Source organism: Phragmites australis, chromosome 2, assembly GCF_958298935.1.
Source record: "Phragmites australis chromosome 2, lpPhrAust1.1, whole genome shotgun sequence".
NCBI classification, from domain to species: domain Eukaryota; kingdom Viridiplantae; phylum Streptophyta; class Magnoliopsida; order Poales; family Poaceae; genus Phragmites; species Phragmites australis.
This window is the reverse complement of record NC_084922.1, coordinates 45979562-45994703: the sequence shown is the minus strand read 5'-3', so window position 1 is coordinate 45994703 and position 15142 is coordinate 45979562. Positions and strand designations below refer to the sequence as shown.

Here is a 15142-nt window from a genome sequence, read left to right as displayed (position 1 = left end):
GGTAGCGAGGTAATAGGATTACCTAGTGAGTTATGGTAGCCGGATATGGAATATTTAGTGAGTTTGGTAGTCGGATGAAATTCGATGAGCTGTTCTTCTTGTTTAAATTGTGTCTTCACACTTAGTAAATAGGATGTCTGATTTTAGGAGTTATAGGTTAAGGTTGTTTAGTGCAGTAAACCGGTGTCTAACTCTTTCTTAACTTAAGCTCCATGTCATACTTTCCTACACTTGCAGAGTACGATATATACCCACACTTGTTATTTCTAATAATAAATGTTGCTCAGTTAGAGAAGATCTCATCAAGATCAAGAAAGTTGAAGGCTGTATGAAAACGGAGCGTTTCGGGTCACGTTGCCTCCAATCAATTGCCTGTGGTGTGCTCAGAAATTTTTTAGAAGTCCTCTTTTGTTCTTACACTGTTGTCCTGTAAACTCTTATATTTATTTCAATAAAAAAAATCATATAGAACTGTATATCACTGATAATATTACTATATGTATGATGAAATTGATTATGATATATATGTGAAATATACTTAATTATTTTTTTGAAAAACCGGATGTGACATGCGTGCGCACAACGGGGGAACCTGGTGGCGTCTCGAGCGTTTGGAACGGAGACGCAGAACGGCGAGCCCAGCGGGCTGTAGGGCGGCGAGGACGACTTCAACGATGACGGTGGACTCTTGCCGATGTGGCCCTTCTGTCTGAGACGTAGGCAGACGTCGTCAGAAGCGAGGATGCCATCGTCAGAAAGTGTGTTGTCTCTTTGCTCGCGGTGGACAGATGGAATCGGAAAATACGCAGCAGATACGCCCTACGCATGCCACATAGGGATGAGCACAGGTCAACGTAAGGGTACATCCACTCAACTATATGAACTAAATTAGTTCATTTAGTTGAACTATAGTAGATCAACGAGTACCAATATTTGGCCCATGCCCATCCCTAATGCCACGTTGACACTAGTAACAGTTTTTAGACTGACTGAACACTAAAGCTAGATCAATCGAAGCATTAGCTAATCAAGCGGAACAAAATATTTGCACTGACAGAGTAAACCACGCACGGATTAAACGAGTGATGCTACTCGAGCGAATGGCTCAAACTGAGTTAGATGTTTATTCACATGAACAAAGGCTACCCTTCTTTTCGCTAGGACAGGAAAAAAAACAGTTTTGACAAAAAAAAATGGGATGAAATGTGCTAAATCCTAGAAGAACGAGAGCATGATCATCATAATTATTGCATCATATACACAACCTGGGAATTTCTTGCTGCTGCAAAATGGCGTGGTCTCAGGCCGCAGAGCTCACTGCGTGACACTTCCTCTGCTCCATCACTTGCTGAACTGACAAGAACACCATCACTGCAGAATTTTGCTCTTCTTGCCCGCATAGATCGCTAGGAGATATATCACAATGCATCCGGCAACCGCGCCCCAGGTGGTCTCCAAAAACTTCATGTTCTTGATCCTCGCCTCCTCAGGAGTCTCCGGATCTTTCATGAGGTCGATGTGGATGTTCATGCCGAACAAGCTCACGACCGCAATTCCTGCGGTGACCACCACGGTCGCCGTCGTGAGCATGACGTCCATTTGCAGCAGCTGGTTCTGCTTCTCGTCAAGCATTATGTTGATGTAATCTTCGGTGTCGTCCACGTACTCCCTGAGCTTTGTGAATGTAATAAGCACATGTTAGGTCACTGAATTCATGCATGGAACATGATAGTAACTGTACTGTTATTAAACACCATCCAGGATTATAGATACTAGTGTAATTTTCAGTGACCGGTTCAACAGCCAATTTCCCATGCCATCGCATCCATTTATGTTCAAGTTTGTGTAATTATCACTATGATCCATCATTTTTCGTCGTTGTGACAGCAACAGTGCAGTGCATCAAATTGAAATAATTGTTGCTATTTACCTCATTACTTTATTTCTACACGTTTCATAATCTTCAGCTGTCTGAAATCGCACGCTCTATTTTAGACACTCATGTGAACGCTGGAAAGTTTAGGAGAGAGGTTAAGGTTCAGAGTTTTGGAGTTCACCGATGATTTTGAGGGGTTAGAGGGAAGACTAGGGTGGCGGCCGGACCTACGGTACGACGAAGTAGCGATAGCACCACCGGAGCTACAGGTGGCAGGTGGGCGGTGGGTGGGGGAGCTCGAAAATGAATTGGTTAGTACGGCAGCGAGCGGTTGTGACTGATCCGGTAACATGGTGGCGAACATCAGGAGAGAGAAACAAATGATAGAAGAAACAACTACAGATTGAAGACAACGTTTCACACGTTGGATGGAGATGGAATGGCACTGAGGCGTCCCGTGAAGGGAGCTCTGTTTTAGGCATCTGAAAATTAGCATCTTCCTTATTTCTAGTAAGTCATATTGCTATTTGCTCTTAGTATCCTGATTATTTATTTGATTAACAATCCTGAGGGATCTCATCTGTATGGCAATCTAATCATGAAGATGTTATGTTAGGCCAAGTTGTGAATAAAGCGAGATGGAACATACATTGTACAATTTGTTCAGAGTGCCATCAACCTGCACGAAGTAAGCTTCAAGAAGCATTTCCAACTCTTCAATATTAGGCTTAACATAAGCAAAACTTTCGCGGCCAGTCTCTATATCATCATCACGGTCTTCTTCCTCCCTGAATATAATAACACAGGTAAGATTGAAATGAAAACCATATATGTCTGGAACAGGGTATGAATAGTCTTTCCATCCATATGGCCTATCAACATCCATTTCTGCTTGATAACATATTTCCAAAATAACTCAGGGAGCTCACTTCCTGTTCTGATCCTAGCAACTGGAAAGTCGAATGGGATTACGTACTTCTCCTCGTCATGATAGGTGGATGCATCCTTATTTGAACCCACCCTGCCTAACGACTCACTGAATCCTTGGAACGTGAGTTTTCTCGTCAGGTACATCTCAGACATATCCATGTCGTTGTCCAGCAAGTGCTCGAGTTCATCCCTCACCTACAAAGGAACAAGCCACACAACACAACACAAACAGATGGCCAAATGATTAAATGTAGCAGCGCGCCACTTCAAGCCTTCAGCTTGCCACGAGCACAAGACTCCCCCTCCCTACCTTCTGCACGCGCCCTGCCAGCTCGACCAAGCGCCTCTTGATCTGCCTGACGTGCTCCAAGTTGAGCGTGCTAACCTTGGAGGTCAGCTCATCCAAGGCCGGGTAAGCCTCCTTCTCGAGAGCCCACACCTAAAATCATCGCAAACATCATCAGCAACAAACAAGATTGGCATTAGTATAATAGTGATTTTTTGAAGGAAATATATGCTATAGACCTATAGTAGTATAGTGATTGATATACCTCAGATTCCAAGCATTTGCATGTATGCTCGAGGCAGACCTCGAGCACCTTGAACTCGAAGGGCAGGATCTTGACGCTCCCAGACCTGTAGAGCGCCAGCGTTGGGCCGTTCCCCTCACTTTGATCTGTGTCAGTGCCGCGATCAGTCGCCGGGCTCGTGCTAGGCACATCCTTCACAGGGAACAACCAACAATTTTGCAGAAACATCACCACGAGTTCGGCTCAAGTGCAGAGCTCACTATACAGCCATCTCAGTTACAGATACATTCTAGTAGTAGTATCATGGCAAGAGAGTACGAGAGTGAATTCGGCTGCGTCTGAATTAAGGCGTGTACCGGGAGCGCAAGGCGGGTGTGGAGGTCGGTGAGGAATGGGCGGAGGAGCGGGTTGACGGGGTCCGGGACGAGCGCCTCGGCGGCGGTGACGATGGCCTTGACGTGCTCGAGGTTAACGACGACGGCGCGGTCGCGGCCCAGGATTGTGGAGGGGTAGGAGAGGAGCGGGTCGAGCACGCGGAGGTCCCGCGCGGGCAGCCCCGTCATCTCCATGATCCGCTGCTTCCCGAACTCGGCCGTGCGCGCCTCCCCCGCCGCCGGCACCACCAGCCACTCCCGGGCCGGCACCGCTCCCTTCCTCCGCAGCGCCAGCGGCGCGGGCTGCCTGCGCTCCATGCCCCCGCGCGCGGTTGGCTTGGCTGGCCTAGGGCTCTGGGCTGCGCCTGGCCGCGGCTGGGTTTGGTTAGTTCGTTGGGGGTGTGTTAACGAGCTTGGCACCTGCGTTCGTCTCGGTCAACAACTGATGCGCGCACTCCTCGCCACGCCACCAGCTGATCTCATCGCACTCGCAACTGCCGCGCTCCCACAACCGACGGCCTTAGGAATAGCTCAAAGCTTGCTGCTCTTGAATCCACCATCTTCTTCCGCTGCCATGGCCTCCAATGCCAGTAATTCTTCTTCTTCCTCCTCACCCTCCTCCCCTGACAATGCCGGCAATCGTGTTGTTCCCCTGCCTGCTTGCGTCCCTGCACCATCCACCATTCAAATGGTCAATATCAAATCTCACGTCCCTGTGATTCTTGATCTCTTCGAATCAAATTACAACCAATGGAGCCCGTTCGTGAAGAAAATCAGGAGCTTAATCTTCTTCGTGGGCTCAGTCCCAAATTCCGTCATGTTGTCCCTGTGATCACTGCCAAGGACCCGCTGCCATCTTTACTCGCCGTGCGCTCCTCCCTTCTGCTCGAGGAACTCCAAGCCGAGCAGTCCGACAAACAGGCAGCCGCAAGCGGCGCGGGGGCTCGTGGCGCGCGGAGGCGGGAGGCAGCCGGTGGCGGCCGGGCTCGGGAGTGTCCGAGTGAGGTGCGGTGAGTTGGTTTGGTTAGCCGCGCGGGCGGACCAGGGTTGTCGGGTGAGATGCCTGGGCGTTTGGGGGCCTTGGCGCGACGACTTCTGACGGGAATGGGTGCGCTTCCTGGAACGTTTCGCGGTTGCCTAGTCGTCTCCGCGCGGGTGGATGTGTCTGGCTGGCGACCGACCGGTGTTTGAGACAGCCGCGCGGCGTTGCGCGGGCGCGTGGTTTATCTGATGACCCCATGGGCGTGGGTTGAATCCCGGCGTGCGACGGGCGACGGAGATTCGCAGGGCGCAGTCTTGCTGAGGTTACCGGATGTGATGAACCGATGGGCGTGGGGTTTTTTTTTTGAGATCGATGGGCGTGGGTTGGATACTGTCATGGGATGCGTTGGTGCCTCCTTGTTTTCGTGGAACAGGGCCCCTTATATATATATCTGTCGATTCCCTGGTGTCACCTCATCTCCCTCCAACCATGAACCATCCACAAGAAGTTCTCTTTTCCCGCGAGGAGCGCACCACCTACGTGTCTACCCTCGTCCCTGCCCCGTCCATTCAGCCGACTCCGTCTCCTGCACGCGCCCGCATATGCATCGTCGTAGTTAAAGTCTCCATCGCCGTGACCATCTCCGTCAGCTCCCTTGCGGTCCTCATCTGGCTCATCTACCGTCCCCAGACGATCCATGTCGCGGTCAGCACCGCGACGCTCGCCCGCTTCGGCCTGAACACCACGGACTCGGAGAGCGCCCCGGTGCTGTCCTACAACCTCACGGCCAAGCTGGCCATCTCGAACCCCAACACGCGGGTGTCCATCTACTACGACCAGCTCCAGGTGGCGGGGTTCTACCAAGGGAAGCGGTTCGGTAAGACCGCGTTGCCGGTGTCGTTCCAGGGCACGAGGCACGCCGACACGGTGCCGGTCATGTTCGTGGGCAACTCGACCATGGGCTTCGGGGACTCGGTTGTCGACGCGTTCCGTGGTGACAACGGCACGGGGGTGTTCCCCGTGGACCTGTCGGTCGACGGGGCCGTGCGGTACAAGTTCGGCGAGCTGATGACCACCTCGGCGAGCACGCTGTCGGTCAAGTGCCGTCTGCCGCTGCAGCCGATGGTGGCATCGGGTTCGGTAGAGTGTTCTGTGTCGACTTCTGATTAGATTTGAATTCGTTTTTTTCAAGGGAAGTGTGATTCTCATCCATTTTATTGTGAAGATATATGCGTACGTAAATGTATCGTTGCACATGTTATTTATGGGAAGTTAATTTGGTTGTTTGACATTAATCATCATGTGATGTAAGTGTATCTACTGAAAAGGTTGCAACCAATCAACTTTTACATGGCATGATACGTGTACAATACTTTTACAACTAAATTAACGTAAGATGATGTGTAATGTGCATGTCAATACAGTAACATGCATGAAGATGAGATGGGCATGGAGCATGCAATTGCAATGTTCTGATGTCCCCAGAAATTGATCTGCGAGGCTGAAGCCAGAAGTTGACTTCACAATCAATAAGAAAAATCCAGCAAGTTACAATATTCTATCCGTGGGGCTATTGACGAGAGACCTATGGGGATACTGAAGTGAAATGTCCAGAATTAAATCTCTATCTACTTCCTGACCGGACGACGACTCGCGTGAAATTTTGGAGACCGGATTCCTCACGTGAAGTCAATCCTTCTCTATCTCTTTTTTTGGGGAAAAGAGAGATAAATCATTACATTGGGGTATTACAATCGTTTTGCACCAGTTCCTCTAAGCAACTCGGCACCCGAGCTAGCCAAGCCACCGAACTGTTAACATGTCTAGCGTGCTTAGCCAACTCATGAGTAACTACATTCTGATCTCTCTTTGTCCTAACTATCTTTAGCTCCCTAAAGCCCGCCTTCAAAAGTCAACCCTTCTCTTTCGATCGTAAGCATGTCTAAACTTTACAATTCCAATCTCCTTCTATCCCAGTTAATCAAGATTAAGATCTAGCCGTATAATCTAATCCCACTTTTTTTTTCTACCATTAACATGGTAATTTCTAGCCATTAAGGTTAAATGTGGATGCTTATTTTCCCCTCATATACTAAGATAATAGATAGATAAATATCCTTGTACCGGTTGACCTACGGCCACACGGAATACGCTTTTCTTTTGCAACTACTAGAAAAAAGAAATGCACAAGAACACACCACTAGCATGGTACTGTGGGCGCCACGGTAGGTGACCTACTGTATTTGTGATACGATGACAGTCGTTTGAGCTCCAGAAGAATCTTGCATATCAGACTTCTAACCCACCACTTTCTTTGCTTTTCTTCCTTCCATGTCCGCCCTTCTCCGAAATGTTGCTCTGGAGCGTGCAACGGTTCGACTCTCCATTGAACGCGCGAAGCTAATCAGGTTCCATCTTCTGCAACGGAGAGTGAACATCAGGTTCCGCTCGATGGACCCGTCGTGATTCACCTGCATGAACACTCAGGGATTGATATGGTCTACGTGGTGAAGGGCTATCCAAACTCAATTCACCATGTTTGGCCAAGATATGACTCAACTTTTTTTTCTGGCTGTAGAGTCTAATTTACGAGGACGATGACAATTAAAGAAGCTAAGAAATGAAAGGTTTTGGAATATGGCTTAAATTGCAGGTTTCATGGTTTTTACTCACTTGGGCAGAGGAGCCACGGAAGTCTTACACTAGAATCATGTCGTCTTTGTTGAGCGCACATAAAAATCACCTAACGGAAGGGAGATAATATAGGGCTCACCATTTTACAGCAGTTTAGGTGACGTGTCGTCTGTTGTTATCTATCTATCAAGCGACAGGATTACCTTACTGTACATCACCTCTTCAAAAAATTATGCATTTTCTATGTGAACTTGGATGGAGTTAATTTCTAAAAATTAGCGCACTCAATAATATCTGCAACTTTATAGTTAATTATTTTTTTATTTAAAGTCATTTAAAAGCTAAAAGAGTTAAGGCATATTTGTTTTGGCTATGGATTCTGAAGAAAAAAAAATAGTTTTTAAAAACTGAAGCTAAAACACAAACTATTTTTCATAATCTCACATTCTTTACTTTCATAATCTATAAGTTGCTTCCCACTAACCTTTTTCTAGATTATGGCAAGAGGTAAAATAAAAGTGCCCACATCAGCCTCATGTATCAACCATTGATATTACTATTCTCCAAACAGTTATTTTTTCTTTCACTGCCGCTAGAGTTCCTCCTCCCCCGACGCTGTCCTGATCCCATTCCAATCGCCGCCCCCGATGCCCAAGTCCCCACTGCCCAGACGCTGCCCCTTCACCGCCATCGGTTGGCCCGCGGACACCGAGATCATCAGGGAGCTCCTCGTCTACATGGGTGCGCACATGCACGGTCAGTGCGGCCAAGCCGTCCTCATCCTCTGTGTCGTGAACTAACTTTCTCCCCTCACCGTCGTTCTTGTTACCTGCGCTCAGGGGTGGACCCAGGGCCCATGCTGGGGGTTGCAACACGGGCCCAATTCAGAAAACCCAGAGGAGGATAGAGGAAAATTCAGGAAAAAAATGCATCATTTTAGCCCACAAGTCTAGAAAGTACAGGAGAAAAAGAGAAAATATCTATAAAAAGTACATCATTTTAGCACATAAATCATAAATTTAGTCCAATAGCAAGAGCCTAGCACCTCGCTTGGCATTGGGCTGGATCTGCCCCTGCCTACGCCACACGCCCATGGCACCGCCGATTAACTCTCGTCTCGTCTCGTGCCGTGATGAGGCAGGACTGCGTCAACAACTACGAGGCGAGCGTGCAGTTCCGGGCGCTGGCCGGAGTGGGGTGCCGCGTCGAGGTCGCGTGCCCGACGAAGAGCAAGGGCGAGTCCTGCGTCACAGCGATCTACGACGCGGCGGTCAGCGAGGAGAGCGCGCGGCCACAACTTCGTCGTGACCGCGGACTGGGCCGATGTGAGCGCCAACGACTACGACTGCGTCGTCGTCCCCGGCGGCCGGTCGCAGGAGCTCCTGGTGAGTGGTGACCCACAATAAGGTGGTGACGTACTGGCGCTCGTCATGGAGTTTGCTGACAAGGGGAATGTGGTGGCCAGCATCGACCAGGGCCACCTGCTCCTCGCCTCGGCGGGGCTCCTCAAGGGTAAGAAGTGCGCGAGCGGGGTGCCCATGAGGGTGATCTCGAGGCAGGTTGGCGCGGAGCCGCGGAGGCCGTGGAGCCCGAAGGGGCCGTCGCCGACGAGAAGCTCGTGACGGCGGCAAGCTGGCCTGATCTTACGCAGTTCGTGGCTCACCTCGTCGACCTCCTCAGCATCACCGTCTCGTTCTGAAGTGGCATTGCATTTCTGCTCTACATCTCTGTGAGCACTGAGCAGTGAACTCTGAGCACCGCCGAGTTCTGAATTGTGTCCCTTTTTTTAGAGAGAAATCGTATCTTTTTAAACAATAAAAAGTTGCATCTTTCATCGGTGCATCACTGAATTGCTGACAGTTCTGAATCGCCATGTGTCAATACATATTTCTGACAATGGAAAAATGAGATTGACGATCCGTGTTGGGAGGGTACGAGGACTTTGAGATGAGACCATCTCCAACAATATTTTTTTCGTTTCGTTCCTTTTTTAATTTCCTTCCTTGCTTCTATTTCTTTTATTTTCTCTCATCTCCAACAGCTTCCCTTCGAGGAAAATCGCAAAGGGAAAGTAGAGAGAATCCCGTCCTGAAGGAAATAACTCTGAGAATTCATTCGTGACGGAAACTGTGAAGAGAAACTATTATAGCACTGAAGTGAACGAAAATCTCTTCACGACGGGATTTTCGCTCGCAACAGGAATCCTTTGGGCGTGATCTGACTCTATACCTATTTTGCGATTACTTATTTGCTACTTTACATGGTTTTTATTATGAAAAATCATATTTTTCATCATGCTATAAGTCCAAAATATTGTAGTTACAAATGCATACACACCGCTCACCTCAATTATCGTATAATTATGAATAGATATGAAAAAATAAAAGAAAATGTTAAATAGGTATAAAATATGCACTCAGAAAAACTAGCGATATTACAAATATTACGCAACCAAACTAAACATCTAAAACCACCTTAGAATCCAGGATGTTAAACAACTCTTAGTTTTTTGGACTCTTAGCTTTTTAGAATCTAACTTTTTAAAATCTATAATCTAAAAACTATTTTTTAAATCTTAAGCTAAAACAAACATATCCTTACTAGAATGTTCAAATATGAAATTGTAGATCTGAACATTCTAACAATTTTTCATTATTCACAAGACTTCAAATAGAAAGTTGGTCAAATATAAAGTTATAGATTTTTATATAAAAATAATCACCATATGTGTTCATGTGAAGACGTTGTGTTTTTTAAGATGTCTTACGCGGTGAGGTGTAAAAATCACCCACTTATCGAGCGACCTAACGTACAGTTAATAAAAAAATTGTTTCTTGCTTGTACTAGTTCATTTAGGTTTTAAGGTGAGATGAGGATAAGAGCATCCGTAACCGTTAGAGCTACTACTAGTTCTAACGTGTCATCTCACTGACACTTCATTTAAAAGATAGCACAAAAGTCTACCAATTAAACTTCTAACACTTTGTTATGAGTTCCGCATATAAAATATTTTTTTACTCATCTACCACCAATCATCTCTCTCATCCACCTCACATGAGAGGCATGGTGGGTCCCACAGCTAGCTTTGGGATGTGTGAGAGACTAGCTGAAAGTGCATCTAGACCTCTAGTGGATTTTGTTGGTTGAATGATTAAATAATTAAAAGACTAATAATTTTGTTGAGCTTGAATATGCTTTTACTTGTAAATGATAAAGTTAAGCTCATGTTATATGAAGTATGTAAAAGTAAAGAAATAATGAGCAAAGATTAAAAAAAACAAAAGTGACAAGGATGCAAGTGCAATTGTATGGTCTCATTAGTTGTTTGCTTGCATAATCAAAGGAAAATTAAAATTATATAAAGATTGATCAAGATTGCAACACTAAGAAAAAAAGGTGGTCAAGGGCTTAGTATTTTAAGAGCTTTGCAAATCAAGAAAGATTTAGTTAAAAACTTGCTTGTCACAAAATTGGTATCTTGATCAAGAAAGAAAGTGATCAAAGGTTTAGTTGATCAAGAAGAGTTTATATGGAAGGTTACTTTGTCACAATATCAATATGAAGAAAGATATTAAAATGAAGATTAAGTTGAAGAAATAGAATACATGAGTGCATATTGATGATGAAGAGATATGTAATCAAGAGCAATGGTAAATCAAAGGGAATTGTAATGATATGTTGCGTTGTCACATGGATGATATTCTCAATCAAGAAAGAAAAAAGTTAATTAAGGACTTAGCAATTCATAAAAAGTTAACATAGAAGCTTGTTTGATTATAAGATTGATATAAAATCAAATATTCAAGCAATGATCGTGTTATTGAAGAAATGGAATTCAATGAATGCATATTGTTGACGTGAGATTATGTGTGACTTAAGATGTTAAGATGGTGAAGGTGTGGCAAATGGCTTGTCTATGATTGACCATATGAGTGGAGAAGAGCAAGTAAAGGGTTTGGTGCCGAGGGACCCATGCGATAGAGATGTAGCAAGGATTGGCCTAACGCCGAGGGACCGATCAATGCCATAAGTAGTCATATGTTATCAAGTATAAAATCAATGTTGAATCATAAGATTTAAGGTGGTTTGAATATGTCAAGTTGATTCTTGACCATATGTATTTAAAAATATCAAGTTACAAGCTTAAGGAGGATATCCTAAGAAGAAAATACAAGAAAAGTTGCACCCTCATGAAGTGAAATTAAAAGGAAGTGGCAAGTTGAAGTTGACCAAACTCAATAGGTTGAATAGATTTCATATTTGACATTGAGTATAGGTATGTCATTCTATCAAGAGGAATGTGACATAGAATGATTTGACAAGTCTTAGTGCTTAAACTAACCAAACTCAAGTACTAACTTGAGAAAAACATATGTCATAACACTTGCACCTGGTGTGTTGGAGCTTTTTTTTATTGGGATGGATAGCCCTCCGAATAAGCTTTCTGTAGAGTCCAAGATCATCGAAATCGAAATTCGTAGCTAAAAGTTATGGCATTTTCACTACAATGACCGATGTTGTTTTGTTAAACTACAGAGTGTCCACACTTTTTTTGCAGATAGTCCGCATTTTTGTGAAGGGTTCGTAAATTTCAGGTCTAATAGCTAGTTTTTTTAAACAACGGCTAGTTGTGTTAAAGTACGGATGGTCCATGATTTTTTACGCAGACTCTACACCTTTCTGACTATAACAGTTAGTTCTCATGTACGGGGTATTTATACCCCCTCTCTTCATTTGAAGGGGGTGATGGTGTTCCTCACGTCCACAACTAAGGCAAAAGCTTTCTCAACCCCTCTTTGTGAGGTGTATCCGTGATTTGTGAGAAATCCTAAGAGTTGGGTTGAGAGATTGGTATTTTGAGAGCACAAGCGAGAGCAATCCATCCTTGAGCACTTGTGAGCTTTGTCAAGCAATTCGTGAAGCATTTATTACTTTTAGAGGTGAAGCCTTCAAGACGGCTAGGCATCGCCCGACGAGCTCTCGTGCTTGTAGTGGTGAGCCACGGTAAAGTTTGTGAAGGTCTATCTTGTCTCCGCAAGGGAAGAGATCAAGCTAGAAGATTGAGGAAAGCAGTTGAAAGAGACCCAGCTCATTGAAGTTTTCTCAACTGAGATGTAGGATTTACAGTGGTTTGTTTACTTTTGAGTTCTAGCTGAAATCTTTTTATCTCCACTTCGATTCGTTTACTTTTGAGTTCTTGCTTTGATTTATGCTTTCCACTAGATCTACTTAGTTGTGCATACTTATGAGTACATGTGCTTTATGAATCTGTTAGTAGACACCTCTAGACGTATATCTCCTTGTTTGGTTTGAGCTATAACTTATTAGACGTAGTTTACATTCGAGTTGCCTCTATTTTTGTGAAAGGTCCGCAAAAGTGTAGAGACTCCGCTTTGTACTAATCCGCTACAAGTTTGTTTAAATTGCAAGGAAATGCATATTCACCCTACTAGGCAACATCTCGATCCTTTCACTAGCGCTCCTGCATGCACTAGTACTGGTCTTTTTTGCCCCCTCTCTCCTCCAGCGTGAAACGGGAAATGAACATAGCACCATAGAGCTATCTAACGTGGGCATTGTTAGAGCTGCTCTAACGCGTGATGGGTCAATCTGTCATCGAGCGTGCGACCCTGCATGTCTCCTTCCACATGTCCTCTATGCATTTACGAGAGAGCACGCTGTCGGCAGCAAAGCCCGGGACATCGCTTTTGGATGAGGTTAGGATGACGTCAACGAGGAAAGAAGTGATTGTATTTACTTTAAATCACCATATCTCTTTCATTGAGTGTTTGTTTTGAGTTTTATTTGCACCGTTGTGTTCTATTAGATGACACTAACAAAATGAGATTTGTATTGCACACTTTTTGATGATGTTTTATGTGTACTAGTAACTTACGTGTAAACTTTTTATTGAAAAGTCTTTATATAAGTTTCTATCATGTACTCAGAATACGCTTAAAAAATATTCACTAAAATTATTGTAGGAGTTATTGTTAGCTTGATAGTAGTTGTTGTCAATAATTTTTGTAGTTGCTATTAGCAACTTTTGTCGAACATGAGTAGTAACTTATGTAAAGGACAAAGTTGCCAGTGAGACAGTTTAACAACTTATATGGTATGTCTGATAGCAACTTATGTAGAGACTATGATCATTTATGGGTACAAACAAAATAAAAAATAGACACCAAATGAGATAGCAATGATCATGTTAGGGGATGATCCCTAACAATGTGTCCGAGATATACAGAATGATAGACGCGTGAGTCTGTGTTTCTTGTAGAAGTGTGTGTCGATTAAACTCAAGAACATAAATATTTATCTAGGTTTAAGGCTCCCATAAAATAATAGTCATACGTCTCATGTATTTTTTTTATGCATATGTGAATCGGTTCTCTCATGTCCTTACAAGCCGGGTCCTTCCCTTTATATACCAGAGGAATGAATATTTACAAATATATTGTGTCAAACTCTATAGCAGTTCTACTCGTGACAAAGCTAACCACTCCTAACTCATCATGACGAGGGATGTGCACATCCATCCTGCTCTAGTCGTCATGCCTGCCCTGTCCCATCCACCGATCGACGTCACACTTACTTGTGAGGCTGTCCTGTCGTGACAGATCACTACAGCACCATGCCTGCCACGACCAAGCTCGTCAAAAGGGAGTGCCTAGAGAAGAAAAAACATCTTAGTGAACGACATTAAATACGATATGACATGTCATATGAGCACATACCATATGACCAGCAAGGACTGGTCGCAGGTCTCCTTTCGCGACCAAGTGACTGGTCACACAAGCCCCACCTTAGTCCTGTGATGAGGTTGTGGCCTTGAAAATATTCATTGTCAGCTGGCAATTGGCGATGTAGGCCCCCTGATGGGTACCTCCTTACTCATTACACCAACGTATCATTTAAAGGAATAAACGAACTAATACAACAAACCACTTGCAGCTGATGCCAACCTAACTCCCACGCTTCGGCTCAAAAGCCTCTCCTCGCGTTTCACCCCGTCCAGCCAACTTCAGCCCATGTCATGATAAAACGCGTCCCCCAACGGCTTCCCGCGGCTTGCGTTGCACGCACCAGTTGTCCAATATAGGGTGTGTTTGATTGCTTGTACGGTGTCTCGTAGAGATGTATCGTATATCCTACATGAGGAGAAGCAGGTTGAGGAAAATTGTATTTTAGAAAAAAAGAGTATTTGATTGGTTAGATCTAAAAAGATAGAAGTTTAATTTAAGTTTATATTTAATAGACTAAATCTAAGATTGCATGAGAAAGTTTACTGTCGCTTAACAGTAGGCCTAGCGCGCAACCGCTGCATCCGAGATATGGCCGATTCCTGCGTACCCTCCATCCTGGAGTTTTTTTATTTTTATATATTTTTTCGATTAAAATTTTAAATAAATAAATTTTTCGTGAAAAAAAATTGTAAAACTAGACGCCTACCGCTCTCTCATAGGGCGGTTAGGCCCATACCGCCCCCTGTGAGGGCGGTCCCACAGACCACATTATGTGAACAGTAACCGCGGTGAACAGTACTCCGAAGTTCAATTTCCGCTCATATCTTCTTTATTCAAAACAGTAATATTCTGTTGCTCCAAAAATCCTAAACATTTTTGTACGTGTTACATAATTCATGTGCAACATATTTTAATTGAATTCACCCAAAAATCCTGTGTATAATTTAAACTAAAATTCTCAAAAAATACTACTTTATAACTTCTAGCAATTGTTAGGGCCTCAAATAAATTTCTAAAAAATGGGTAAAATTCGCTAATATTCTTCTTATGTGATGTGATAATTTCTAAAA

General features: G+C 44.5%; 2 protein-coding genes and 1 pseudogene across 4 annotated transcripts; 2 read left to right on the top strand and 1 right to left on the bottom strand.

Annotated features, from left to right (window-relative positions):
• Nucleotides 1-1180: 1180 nt before the first annotated feature.
• On the bottom strand, nucleotides 1181-5095 carry LOC133909257 (magnesium transporter MRS2-E-like). 3 transcript variants are annotated; one of them, XM_062351603.1, is made up of 7 exons: nucleotides 4459-5095; nucleotides 3693-4378; nucleotides 3358-3528; nucleotides 3117-3245; nucleotides 2853-3001; nucleotides 2526-2664; nucleotides 1181-1674 (listed from the first exon to the last, which is right to left on the bottom strand). In XM_062351603.1, exons 2-7 carry the CDS (start codon nucleotides 4026-4028, stop codon nucleotides 1369-1371), a joined length of 1230 nt encoding a protein of 409 aa, XP_062207587.1. In that variant the 5' UTR covers nucleotides 4029-4378; nucleotides 4459-5095; the 3' UTR covers nucleotides 1181-1368. The 3 variants fall into 3 exon arrangements, with proteins under 3 accessions (XP_062207587.1, XP_062207586.1, XP_062207588.1); XM_062351602.1 differs by having other exon boundaries at nucleotides 3693-5095; XM_062351604.1 differs by having other exon boundaries at nucleotides 1498-1669; nucleotides 3693-5095.
• An 86-nt stretch (nucleotides 5096-5181) lies between these two features.
• LOC133908238 (NDR1/HIN1-like protein 10) lies at nucleotides 5182-5862 on the top strand. Its single transcript, XM_062350241.1, has one exon. The coding sequence runs from the start codon at nucleotides 5182-5184 to the stop codon at nucleotides 5860-5862; it is 681 nt and encodes a 226-aa protein (XP_062206225.1).
• Nucleotides 5863-7973: 2111 nt separating this feature from the next.
• LOC133908225 (DJ-1 protein homolog E-like) lies at nucleotides 7974-9025 on the top strand (annotated as a pseudogene).
• Nucleotides 9026-15142: the final 6117 nt, after the last annotated feature.

What these genes read in the sequence shown, in the direction of transcription:
- LOC133908238 (XM_062350241.1), top strand. Translation starts at nt 5,182, where the DNA reads ATGAACCATCCACAAGAAGTTCTCTTTTCCCGCGAGGAGCGCACCACC.
- LOC133909257 (XM_062351602.1), bottom strand. Translation starts at nt 4,028, where the DNA reads ATGGAGCGCAGGCAGCCCGCGCCGCTGGCGCTGCGGAGGAAGGGAGCG. An exon ending in GCAAATGCTTGGAATCTGAG is followed by an intron (nt 3,246 to 3,357) that starts GTATATCAATCA and finishes CGATGATTTTAG; the next exon opens with GTGTGGGCTCTCGAGAAGGA. An exon ending in CTCTGAACAAATTGTACAAT is followed by an intron (nt 1,675 to 2,525) that starts GTATGTTCCATC and finishes ACATTCACAAAG; the next exon opens with CTCAGGGAGTACGTGGACGA.